This window comes from Boleophthalmus pectinirostris, unplaced genomic scaffold (assembly GCF_026225935.1).
Source record: "Boleophthalmus pectinirostris isolate CB_2022bp ecotype Guang Dong unplaced genomic scaffold, ASM2622593v1 HiC_scaffold_3, whole genome shotgun sequence".
In the NCBI taxonomy this organism is placed as follows: domain Eukaryota; kingdom Metazoa; phylum Chordata; class Actinopteri; order Gobiiformes; family Gobiidae; genus Boleophthalmus; species Boleophthalmus pectinirostris.
Window position 1 is genome coordinate 34719686 of NW_026571299.1, and position 13156 is coordinate 34732841.

The 13156-nt window shown below is 41.9% G+C and overlaps 3 protein-coding genes across 3 annotated transcripts; 1 reads left to right on the forward strand and 2 right to left on the reverse strand.

Moving 5' to 3' along the window:
• Positions 1-71: 71 nt before the first annotated feature.
• On the forward strand, positions 72-5676 carry atad3 (ATPase family AAA domain containing 3). The gene is made up of 19 exons (XM_055160772.1): positions 72-397; positions 809-885; positions 963-1064; positions 1166-1225; positions 1295-1364; positions 1449-1614; positions 1704-1773; positions 2365-2520; positions 2622-2678; positions 2747-2872; positions 2988-3112; positions 3198-3249; positions 3329-3399; positions 3470-3637; positions 3709-3817; positions 3914-4519; positions 4577-4684; positions 4751-4793; positions 4845-5676. Exons 1-19 carry the CDS (start codon positions 205-207, stop codon positions 5459-5461), a joined length of 2976 nt encoding a protein of 991 aa, XP_055016747.1. The 5' UTR covers positions 72-204; the 3' UTR covers positions 5462-5676.
• Positions 5677-6216: 540 nt separating this feature from the next.
• ssu72 (SSU72 homolog, RNA polymerase II CTD phosphatase) lies at positions 6217-9570 on the reverse strand. The gene is made up of 5 exons (XM_020934209.2): positions 9339-9570; positions 8636-8779; positions 7739-7878; positions 7531-7649; positions 6217-7237 (listed from the first exon to the last, which is right to left on the reverse strand). The coding sequence occupies exons 1-5, from the start codon at positions 9416-9418 to the stop codon at positions 7136-7138; spliced, it is 585 nt and encodes a 194-aa protein (XP_020789868.1). The 5' UTR covers positions 9419-9570; the 3' UTR covers positions 6217-7135.
• A 116-nt stretch (positions 9571-9686) lies between these two features.
• fndc10 (fibronectin type III domain containing 10) lies at positions 9687-12132 on the reverse strand. The gene is made up of 2 exons (XM_055160782.1): positions 11761-12132; positions 9687-11656 (listed from the first exon to the last, which is right to left on the reverse strand). Exon 2 carries the CDS (start codon positions 11507-11509, stop codon positions 10574-10576), a length of 936 nt encoding a protein of 311 aa, XP_055016757.1. The 5' UTR covers positions 11510-11656; positions 11761-12132; the 3' UTR covers positions 9687-10573.
• Positions 12133-13156: the final 1024 nt, after the last annotated feature.

Below are 13156 nucleotides of genomic sequence, written 5' to 3' on the forward strand. Positions count from 1 at the left end.
TTTTTCAACCAATAAGAAGTCATTGTGTTCAGCACCAGCCAATCAGATATATTGTCCTTCAGATTGACGCTTACGCAGTAGTGCACTTGCGCGAAGAGCAGCGGTGTGAGCACGCGTGGAGGAAGTGCATTGACACATCTTGCAGCCAGAGTCTATAGAGCCCCACAGGACCGGCTAAACTGTGTTTTATTCCTTCCACTGGACATGTCGTGGCTGTTTGGTCTGAACAAGGGGCAACCCGAGCCGCCGGGTGTGCCCGGTCAGCCGCCGCCCCCTCCGCCACCACCTACTGGGGGTTCAGGGAGCGGGGGAGATAAACCCAAGGACAAATGGAGTAATTTCGATCCTACTGGACTGGAGCGAGCTGCTCAGGCAGCCAAGGAGCTCGACAAGTCGCGTAAGTGCTGAGCGGACCCACTAGACTTCTTTGGAGCATGGTGTCTGCTCAGTATAAATGACTATGGTCTATGGTCACATCATGTACTACTGCCATGAATGGTCATGCTGTGTACTCACCTTCATTCATTACTCTGTAGTTCAAAGGTCATAGCCAAGGGGGATTGCATGGGTACCTACAAAGTTCACTGCTGTTTGAATTAATTCAGTTAATCAGAGAGTCACTTCAATACTGTATAAAAATGTATAAAAAATACATAACTTTCAACTTTTATCAGTAACAATTTCTTCAATATGGTAATCTTTAATGTTTTAATCAATTAGCAACTTGACAGTTTTTGTTGTTGTTGTTTTTTTTTTTTTTTACTGTCCTGCTGTTTAACTAATTCCTTAATGACACCTGTCTTACCAGGTCATGCCAAAGAGGCCCTTGATTTAGCCCGTATGCAAGAGCAAACTGCACAGTTGGAGCATCAGACCAAAATCAAGGTGCAAAAATCCTTCTTAAACCTATTCCTCAATGTCATCATTGCCACCTTGTCGTCACCATTGTGTTTTGTTATTAGGAGTATGAAGCTGCAGTTGAGCAGCTCAAAGGGGACCAGATAAAACTCCAGGGAGAAGAAAGAAGAAAAACGCTGAACGAGGAGACAAGACAACATCAAGCTGTGAGTACAGATTCAAAAACTTCTACCTTTTTAACAAAAAATTAAATTCTATTGAGCAGCCGAATGAATGAAACCTGTTGTGTTGTATTGTGTTTAATCAGCGGGCCCAGTACCAGGACAAGCTCGCTAGACAGCGATATGAGGAACAACTCAGACAACAGGTCAGTCCCATTTTATAATACTTCAATCATAGAGAAATACAATTGTAAATGGAATGTTTCTATCAACAGCAACTTCTCAATGAAGAGAACCTCCGTAAACAGGAGGAGTCAGTGCAGAAGCAAGAAGCCATGAGAAAAGGTAAACCACATACATATTTGACAAAACTCTGCCTTCACTGTTTCAAATGTTTTTGCTAAAATGTTTTGTATATCTAATTTTTAGCAACAATTGAGCATGAGATGGAGCTGAGACATAAAAACGAACTTCTGCGAATAGAAGCGGAAGCAAAAGCAAGAGCTCGAGTAGAAAGAGAGAATGCTGATATTATTCGTGAACAAATTCGACTGAAGGCTGCTGAACACAGACAGACAGTCCTGGAGTCCATAAAGTTAGACTAATTTTCATCTGTTTTAATCTAAGTTGTATTTTCTTTGATTGTGCTGGGTGTTAATCAACAGTTCCCAATATTTCCTTTAGGACTGCAGGCGCTGTGTTTGGGGAAGGATTTCGTGCTTTTGTGTCAGACTGGGACAAAGTTACAGCCACAGTGAGTCACAACAAAAGTTCATTAAAGAGCCCATATTACACTATTTTCTGATCTGTTATAATGTTGTTTTCTCATCAGATATCTGGAGTTGTGCTTTGTTTCTTTCACACATGTTTACCACACAACCCCTGCCTATTTAGAGTTTTTCTCTCAAACTGAAGACACCCTGTTCCACCTTGTGATGTCATATGGTAATACAGGAAGTTCTCCACTGTCACTGTCAATACACATTCACTAGAATAATTAGGATAATTTCAGCCCTGGAATTTCCTGTCTCTATTAAAGTAAAGGTAAAAGGTAGCTGTTAACTTAAACTACCACTAAATGACGTCACAAGGTGGAGCAACATTGAGTTTTTGAGATGCAGACAGACTAGTAATAAAGGATCACTCAAACATGTGTGAATGAAACTAAACACAACTCCAGGTATGTTTTTGAGGAGGTAACAACAATATAACATGACTTAAAGTTCATAAGAGTTGATTTTGTGTAATATAAGACCTTATAAAACTACATCAAACTATAATGGAAAACAAATATATTGATCATGTGCCATTGCTTCTATAAACTTTATGTAATTGTCATCTCCAGGTTGCAGGACTGACTCTTTTAGCTGTGGGAGTGTATTCAGCCCGTAATGCAACAGCAGTAGCTGGACGCTACATTGAAGCAAGACTTGGGAAGCCATCACTTGTGCGAGAGACATCTCGTTTTACTGTTGCTGAGGCAGTAAAACATCCAGTGAAGGTAGCAAAACTACAGTTAACCCATGTAATATGTAAACTGTACTGTATTTCCAATGCGTCTTACTAGTGGTAAGATTATCTCAATTATACTTGACCATTTAGACAGCCAAGCGGTTGAAAAGTAAACCTCAGGATGCTCTAGAAGGAGTTGTTCTCAGTGTAAGTACCTCCCAAAAAGAAAATTTGCATTTGTATTACAAGCATGTAATCATATTCAATTCTTTTAGCCATCTCTGGAAGAGCGTGTGCGTGATATCGCAATAGCCACAAGAAACACAAGGCAAAACCATGGCCTGTACAGAAACATCCTTATGTATGGCCCTCCAGGAACAGGCAAAACCCTCTTTGCTAAGGTGCTTTTTTTTGTTAAAGTCATTTTAGTTTAATTGTTCAAAGTGAGACTCCTTTACAATACCGTTGGTGCTGGTTCTGTGTTTGACTAAATAAAAGGCATTTTCCTCCGAGTAGAAGCTGGCAATGCATTCTGGAATGGACTATGCCATTATGACTGGTGGTGATGTTGCACCTATGGGTCGTGATGGGGTAACTGCAATGCACAAAGTATTTGACTGGGCCAACACAAGTCGCCGTGGGTAAGTGTTACAATTATTCATTAGGTTTTCCTTTAAAATCTAAGCAGAAACTTCACCCCAAAATATACAACCTCTCCCCTTACAGACTACTGCTTTTTGTTGATGAAGCTGATGCATTCCTTCGTAAGCGATCCACGGTAAATCTGCATTTAACATTTCAAAATGGGTTTGCCTTTTTATTTATTGAGCTTTAAACTTTAAATATGTATTCTGTAGGAAAAAATTAGTGAAGATCTAAGGGCGACGCTCAATGCTTTCTTGTACCGCACTGGTGAACAGAGCAACAAGTAAGACTTTACATTACATTTGTTTCATAATATTAAAGGTTCACATAGTTACTTAATTTGTTTTGTCTAGATTCATGTTGGTACTGGCTAGTAATCAGCCAGAGCAGTTTGACTGGGCTATAAATGACAGAATAGATGAAATTGTGAATTTTGCCCTACCTGGTCCTGATGAGAGGGAGAGGCTGGTGCGCCTCTATTTTGACAAATATGTACTTGAACCAGCAACTGGCGGCAGACAGTAAGTGTATAGTTAAAAATAAAAGTCAGATAGAAGAATAGGTTAACTTCTTATGTATGTTTGTTGTATAGGAGGATGAAGCTTGCTCAATTTGACTACGGTAAAAAGTGCTCTGAGATTGCTGCCCGAACAGAGGGTATGTCCGGACGTGAGATCTCCAAACTCGGAGTGGCTTGGCAGGTATGTAGGCATCCTTATTTTTTCTAGAATAGTATATGCATAGTGTGATAATTAGTGCATTTTGAGAAATGAAGTGTGATTTTTACCCTTTTGTAGGCTGCAGCCTATTCCTCTGAAGATGGCGTCCTGACGGAGGCAATGATTGATGCCCGGGTGGATGATGCTGTCAAACAGCATCGTCAGAAGATGGACTGGCTTTATGCTGAAGAGGAGGCAAAGACCTTGACCCCCCCAAAACCTGAGGCGTCAGCAAGTGGGGGAAAGATGGGCTTCGCTCTGCCTCCTCCTGAGATTTCTCAGGCTCAAGAAGTGATTGCTCCAGTCATGAATATGACTCCACCTCCTCCTGTAGTAGAGGACCTCAGCCACCTCACTGTAACACCAGCTCCTGCTTCTCCTTCATCAGAGGACCTCACACCTTCTCCTTCAGAGAACCTCACTTCGCTTCCTACAGCAGAGGACCTTACCCACCTCACTGCAACGCCGCCGCTTCCTCTATCTGCAGCAGAGGACCTCACGCCCGCACCTGCAGCAGAGGACCTCACGCCCGCACCTGCAGCAGAGGACCTCACGCCCGCACCTGCAGCAGAGGACCTCACGCCCGCACCTGCAGCAGAGGACCTCACGCCCGCACCTGCAGCAGAGGACCTCACGCCCGCACCTGCAGCAGAGAGCCTCACTCCGCTTCCTACAGCAGAGGACCTTACCCACCTCACTGCAACGCCACCGCCGCCTCCTTCTCCACCTGCAGCAGAGGACCTTACCCACCTCACTGCAACGCCACCGCCGCCTCCTTCTCCACCTGCAGCAGAGGACCTTACCCACCTCACTGCAACGCCGCCGCTTCCTCCACCTGCAGCAGAGGACCTCGCACCTGCAGCAGAGGACCTCACCTCACGCACCTGCGCACCTGCAGCAGCAGACCTCAGCGACCTCACGCCCGCACCTGCAGCAGCAGAGAGCCTCACTCCGCTTCCTACAGCAGAGGACCTTACCCACCTCACTGCAACGCCGCCGCTTCCTCCACCTGCAGCAGAGGACCTTACCCACCTCACTGCAACGCCGCCGCTTCCTCCACCTGCAGCGGAGGACCTCACGCCCGCACCTGCAGCGGAGGACCTCACGCCCGCACCTGCAGCGGAGGACCTCACGCCCGCACCTGCAGCGGAGGACCTCACACCCGCACCTGCAGCAGAGGAACTCATGCCCCCACCTGCATCAGAGGACCTCACACCTCCACCTATAGAAGAGGACCTTACCCACCTCACTGCAACACCACCACCTCCTCCACCTGCATCAAACGACCTGACGCCCCCTCCTGCGGCAGAGGACCTGACGCCCCCTCCTGCGGCAGAGGACCTGACGCCCCCTCCTGCGGCAGAGGACCTGACGCCCCCTCCTGCGGCAGAGGACCTGACGCCCCCTCCTGCGGCAGAGGACCTGACGCCCCCTCCTGCGGCAGAGGACCTCTCACTTCCTCCTGTATCTGGGGAGGAGAGCAGTATCACTAAAGATGGACAAAACGAAACTGAAAATGTAGTAAAATCGGAGGCAAAGCCTCTTGAACAGCCCACTGCTCACAGTGAGGATAGGCTTAAACAGAAGGACTCTACCAAACCTCCAAAAGATGGAACTCCAGTTTAGACCTATAGGCAGTTGACTAGCTACAATATCTTTGAATAATCTGTGTAACAGATTGGTTAATTGATTCTTTGTAACTTTAACTTTGAGTGAAATGAATATAAGCCTAACTAAGTGTACTTTACATGGAAGGCAGAAAGCATCTCTGTCTTATATATATATATTGTAATGTACTGTGTCAAATATGCTAAAATAATTAAATTGAAATGTTTTTTGTAGATAGTTTTTTTATTATTATTATTATTAAGCATAATAAGAATTATTAATATTTTGTGCATTATTCATCTGGCCAATCTGCTGTATCGGCCCCTCTGACCACCACACTCACGCACATACCACTGCCCATTTCACCTAATTTATATCTGCAGTTAGCTATTAGAAATATAATTATTTAGTGCACTCAGATGCTTACACCAAGCAGAAATAACATTAATGATAAGATTTCAACAAAGAAGTGAAGAAACAAACATACTTAGATGTTAAACATCTTTGTGATCTAAAAATAACTTGCATGTTTTTGGAGTAGGCTACATCAACAGTCTTCACCACAAACATATCAAGGCTGATAGATGATGATGTGATGCCCTTTGATAATGAGACTGTACAATGATCTGTAACAGCTTAGCATTAGCATCTTCAAAAACTTAAATTTAAGTCTTTTCAGATGAGACGACCTATAGTTCTGGGATCGTTTTACCTTTATGTAGAAATCTAGCTGTTGCTACAGAAATACAATGTAAAAAATGGCCAATTCACACTGACTGTTTACGTAATTTATTCATTTGTCAAAGTAAAACAAGATGTTGACATGTTTTTTTCTGATTTGAGGGGGTGATATCCTATTTATTCTTTTATCTTTCAACACACCCCAACTAGACATTACTGGAACCAGTCAAATCTAAAATGATTTGATGGTTTGCTCGTATACGCTGTGAAGAGCAAGTTTAACAAACTGAGAGACAAACTACTTTCATCAACAATTTTTTGCAGAATCAAATTCATACAGAAAATCAGGCACTCATTTGAGCTCTTCTAACAAAAAACTTCAATTTACAAAAAAAAAAAAAAAAAAAAAAGATGCCCTGATATACAGCAAGTGCACCTTGATTATAAATGTACACATTATACAGAAAATACATTGAAGAGCTTCTGTACATTTGGTTACTTATTATTAGGCAACAAATATTTAACTTAATTCTCATCATTACAGTCGCATAGAATAATCCACTCAGTTACTTCTCTCAGTTTGACCCCTTGAAATAAATACAATCCTGGATACCCAAGGTGAAAACTAAATGCTTGTGAATTAGAATTACGGAAATTTACAGGACAAAAAAAAAATCTCATCTATGGTAATATGCCATACAAAAATTCATTTCAAAGAGTCACCTGTGCTGAATGCTTATGAGTTGCATGGTTGAGTGATTTGACTGTACAGGGATAGAGGCCCTGCAGAAAAAGCCAGAGCTCAAGCAGGCAGTTCCTACTCTTCTGGGAGGTAACATTTTCACCTAAGGGATTCACTTTCATCACAGCAGCCATGTTCAGTCCAGCTTTTGTGGCTCTGAGCTTCAACAGGCACACTGTAAATTATGTTACCTATGATGGGACACTGTCCATAGTTTGTGATCTGAATGCTTGTTATTGGAACGTGTGATTATTGCATTTTCTATTCATTCAGTAGAAGCACACAGTGTGTAGGAAAGTCCTTTTACTTTTATCCTCCAAGTCTTGTAGGAGCTCATCAATTTCATTCTCCATGTCATCCGTGTGTTGAAGCTGCAGAGGACAGAGTATTTTCAGTGCAATAACAGTGCAATTAACTCAAGGCAATAATACCATTAAGTCTATTCTAAGTATTTCTAATATTCTATTTAGAGGAGTTAGTTATCATTTTTTAAAGTTATTACTCTTAATTTTAACTTATATTAACTTTGCTATTTCTCCATTATGGGGCAAATACAAGTTCTATCATCTGTTTATGTCAGAACTACACCTAAACATTTTAAAACAGAATAGTGTCACAATTAATTAAGAATTGTTAAACCAGCCAGACATCAAAGACCACTCACACATTGACACAGTTCACAAATGAGGAAAGCTCCCAGAGTGGCTTCTTCATGGTTATCTTGAATATCTACATTGATGACATGCACAGGCTGTGACAACTCTTCCTCTTTAGAGTTAAAATCTGCACAAAGAATAAATAATACACAGTTACTGAAAGCATTTTTTCAGCATTTAATTAGTCAACATTGCATTTTTCCGTAAAATCCTCACCCTCTAGTACTTGGTCATACACCCTCTCCTCACAAGTGATGATCAGATCAAACTTGTCCTTGCAGTTTTGGAAACGCTCTGGCTTTGCTTTGATGCGTTTGTTACGGTCTAACATATGAAGAATACCATTCTGTGTATATCTGAAACAATGGGGTCAAGGAATGCCCAACATAATACAAAGAATAGCAAGAACATTATACAAATACACTACAGACTTCAGAGCTGTTTAGTTAGTGCATTTTAGCACAAGGTCAGTCTCATGTACATAAAACATTTTTGTAACAAATATGCAACGCAACAGTCGCTGTCTATATACGACACTACAGCACCATCTAGTGGCGTAGTTTCGAAGCTACATCTCAGTAGAAGGCAGGAGTCTTACTGGATGGTGCAATGTTTTGAGCATGCGCATTACAGAGAACATGCTTTTGAAGATGATACCAAAAACACAGGTTCAAATTTGATGGGGGTAGATTTTAGGTGCCACCTAAGACATTATAGTTTCCCCCGTTTGATATATCAAATATGATCTGTACTCTTGAATGGTTTACTTTTTTTTTTTTTTAATAAGAATCGATTCTCTGATAAAACTCATTTAGCATAAGAACATGGATGGTGCAAATAAAATGTGGGCTAACCTATAATAACCTTAGTCTATCTTACAAGAAATAGTAAGTGAAAGTAAATGCAGTTAAACTTTTCTCTGTCAACCAATCAATACATACACTATAAATTCTTACCTGGAATTTATAGACCAACATATCAGCACATTTAGAACACTGGCTACACTATCATCATTGTGTGAAACTAGATCAAGTATTACAAATGACAAAGATTTCAGTACAATGAAATTCCCCCTGTGAAGTTAGCAAAGATGATGGGCATGTACAGGGATACAGTTCCTTATCCTTGCGAACCAAGTCGTTGTACATCTGTTCGTATGTAGTTTTGAAGTCGTACACATTTGGCTTATCCGGTGCAGGGCCAGGCAACTTCACATGTGAGCCTGTCCCAAATGAACGGACATCAAACCCTCGTTTACTGCAAGACAAAAAAAAAAGTAGCAAAACGTTACAAATGACAAAAACTTTCTTGAAGATGATTTTTATTGCACTTTTGCCATTTCCTCATCTGCATTTTGCTGAACCTCTGAGGCCTTTACTGAACACTAAGGTAACTGCGTGTCCCCAGTCTATAGTCAGATGTAAACAGATATGTTAAATGTTATAACTGAAATAGTCAGGTCCATTTGTCATGTCGGATTCAAGCCTGTAGGGGGCGTTGTTGATTACAAGTATGATATGGGGAAATCGCCAACGCCATAGGGCCATTTTTAAAAAGCTTAAAAAGACCAGATTTGTAAAAGGTCAGGTCTGTTCTCAGCCAAAGGGGGATTGGCGCCTAAACAGACAAGAATAAAATGCCACATCCTCATTGTGACTCAGGGCAACGTGTCCATTGTTTAGTGCGCAGAGGCCTGGCCGGCTGCCTCACGTTGGATCATCCCGGGCGGTTCACAAACGGCTTTGTTCCCCACAAGACAAGGCTGTGGGGGTTCTCCAGACGTCGGCCCTGTTCCAGGCCTACTCTTCGTCTTTACCTGAGGATATTGTGAGCCTCCATACTGCGGTTCTGGTTGCTAGAGCACACCACCGCAACTCGAAGAGGGTGGCTCGGCATCACGTCTTCGGCTGTAAACAACAAAAAACAACAAACGGCAAAAGAACTATATTGTCCCTAACAATGTGTAAAAGTGTTGAGATAATCCCTAACAGATTTACACTATCAAACAACTACAATGTATCTACCACGCAAACAAGTCTATTTCGAAACAGGAAATAAAATGGCGGTGCGCCGCTGCTCCGCTTTATAACAAGATGACGTCATTACGGGCGGAGTTTATGTGCGTAAAACTTTGTAGTCCAATTAGAACACTTCACAGAAAAATAACAGAGAAGACTTAGAAAGAACAAAAACCCTTTGTTTACTAACTTACTTGTATTGAGAAGAGGAATAGGAAAAGAATATTCACAAAATGTTAAAGTTTTTTCAAATCAAAATGAGCATGAGCTATGTGGTTGGTTGAAAAATATTCTAGACTAGGAATAAAAAATATTGTAACATCAAAATATAAAATAGGTAATTTGATCTAAGAGCATTTATTTCAATAACCAAATCAAAAAGGCACTGGGAAAGTGCTCAATTAAGTTTATTGAATCATTCAAAAGGTCAGTTATTGGCACAGCACTGATTGTAGCCCACACTGCAGAAAGTGGTATTGCCCCTTACAGAGGTATACAAGTAGGAAGGTTAGTTTCACAAGTGCACTTTTGACTTGTTTAGAATGTTTTCAAATTTTATGCAGCTACGAAAAGAAATTATTGAGTATGATCATCCTTACGGCCTATAGTTTATTTTGATATAATTTTAATAGGCCGATTAATATTTTTTTGTGTGTGTATCTTAATATTAACAACTCTGAGAAACTGGCCATGGGCATAAGCAGGACTGAACCAGTAGCAAAACCAAGGCAGAAAATATATAGGCTTGATTCAAAGCCATATAGTTGTATTGCTGTAAACTTCTGCCAGCAATAACACTGACAGATTTAAAATCACAGAGATTCTGTCCACATTAACATGCCATAGAACAGCTCTTATACAATATGAAGGATGTTAAGTTTTGGTTCAGTCAGTGCAGAGGTTAGCAAGGCAATTAGTAAGAAAAAAAAAGCCCCCATATTGTGCTTCAGTTAATTCACATGGTGATGACGTTAGTATAGAGGCATGAAGCATATTTAGGAGGAGGTTTAGGATAGATCACCACTCATGGCACTCAATGGCACGAATGGGTGCGATATGAGTAAGTGTGTGTTGTGGTTGGGCTCATAATATTTTCAGTTATATATGCAACCAGTAAACAAATAATAACCAGCATTACACAAATAGCTCCTCCCACAGTTGTCATAGCTATTACTATGTCTTGCATCCCGGACGGAGGCAGGGTGAACTCCACACAGTCCTGCTCCTGGATCCTGGGCCTGTCCAGGGAGCGCAGGCAGAAGCGATAGGGGATGTTTTCATGTAGCTCCGTCAGCAGGTAGTCTCGGCAGCCATGTGCCAGTTGCACCCCACTGCATTCAAACTGAGTGTAACTCCCATTCCACCAACAGCTCAGCTCAAAGCCCCCTCTTCTGTAACGCCTCCCACTCACAGCACTGTGAGAAGTTGTCACATTAGTCCCATGATCTTTGCTCATGTTCTGACTGTTGCCTATGTTCACTGTGGACTGTTCTCCCTGTGTCCACTGTAACAGTACACTGCCATTAATGAGAATATTTGCCACAAAATTTTTAGAGGACACCACTGTCCTGCATTGTCCTTCCTGGCACTTATACTCTAGCAGTGTGCGTCGAAAGCAGAGTTGCCCTCCAATGCCCCCTTCAATCACACGATAGGCGCACAGAGGCGAGACCCCATCCTCTGTTCTTCTGCTTGGAGACCCCCGTGACCTCCCAGGCACCATAATAGCTCTGCTGGTGTTAAAAGTCATGTGATCTAATGGCTCCTCTGGTTCTGCAGCTGGCTTTCTCATGATCTGACTGTCATTCCTAATACTGTGTTCAGTCTGCGGACTCCTTCTCAGAGGCGTCTCCACATGAACCCTGGTGCTCACCTGTAAGGAGGAGGATGAAGATGCTGTCTGCTGTGATGTGCAGTGTAGAAACAATGCCCACAAGGCGAGCAGGGACTGTCCATGTTCCCGCTTCATTTCACCTTGAATATTCTCACACACAGTGTATAAGATGTAGATGACAAGATCTGATGTCTGCCATTTGATCTGCTCCGCTTCAAATGCTCACAACGACGTCGGTGAAACACAGCGAGCGCCTCCACACACTGTGTTCTGGGCGCGCATCTGCGACAGAGAGCACATTTTAATGCGGGTATCTACTCGGTATGACCTTGCACGAAACATAACACAAACGAATCAGTTGCACATGATCTTAGGATCAGATTTACCTTTATATGAAGAGATTAGAAGAGGGGACCCGGCTGTCGCTTTAGACTTGCCTTTCTTCTTCCTGTCTGGCTTGACGTAAACGTAAAGGCTTTGATGCCCGCTGTGCGAAAGTGTGGCGATGGAGCGCGTGCCCTGAAAGGACGGGGAGCGTGGGTGCTCGCGTGCACTAAATATTTGTAGTCTTGTAATGTCGCTTCGCCCTGAGTCATCTTCCCACACAGAGCCTCGGCATGAAGAGGTGTCAGGAGTGCACTAGTCAGTGTTTGGAAAATAAATGGTGAGAGCTCTAAAGGGTGACTTACACATGAGAATTTAAAGTAGCATATAGGATACATGACGGGAACAAGATTTATAGAAACATTCGTAGGCTAATTATGTGTAATCAGTGATATTTCTCGTGCGCATGTCCTCTAAAATGAAACACACCTACACACACTGTGTCGCTTGACAAGTGTAGCTGGGTAACTTTTGCCCTCACCTCGCTGTGCGTTGAAAGTCAACTATTTCAATGGTCAGACTCTTTGGGTGAGTTTTGAATGTGTCACATGCGTGCCATGCATCTTATTCAGAACATAGAAATTCTAAGAATATAAAAATCCAGATATCGAAAATACTAAAAACACAAAAAGCGGGGCAGAATTGATCTTGCATGGCTTGTAGATATTGTTGTTAACCTTTAATATTCCTTCTAACAATGGGTTACTTTATTATTTATACTTTAGACTTTATTTGAAGGGACAATGTACAGAGACTCACAAAGCTCATAAAAACAGACATGCTCTGGACCAGATTATAGCTAAATAATTAGTTTTCCTTCTGCTGTGATTTACAGACATCAATTATACAATGCAAGTACATTCAGTCAACAATAAGAAAAATTCACACTGTCCACTCTCTGACCTAAACACACAATATCGTACACATATTAACAAAGCAAAGCATTATGCATTTACAAAATGAGTTTCATCTTATAAAATATAGATTACCATTTCTACATTTCACCATTACATCAGTCCATAACAAACAAAACAAATTTACAAAAGTCTGCTGTTTGATTGTTGAAATGAATGTCTAGTGACAAGATCTCTGGGGATTTCTGTCCTTGCCCCTGGGATAGCCATCTCAGTCAACAATCAATTAGCACAAAAGGTAAAAGAGCTTCGTCACCAACACTCCGTGTCCAAGCTCCTTTGCCCTGGTCACATGGGACATATTTGCTAAAACTGTGTCATCTGCAGTCTGGGGACATATCAGATCAGTGGACCATCACCGACTAATAAACATCACATTTATTTGCTGTGAGCACTTACCATTGTCACAACATGAGGCAGCAGAAGTTAACGCTCAAAGAACAAGCGGAAAAATATATGCTTTGTTGGTCATGCTGAGTGATTG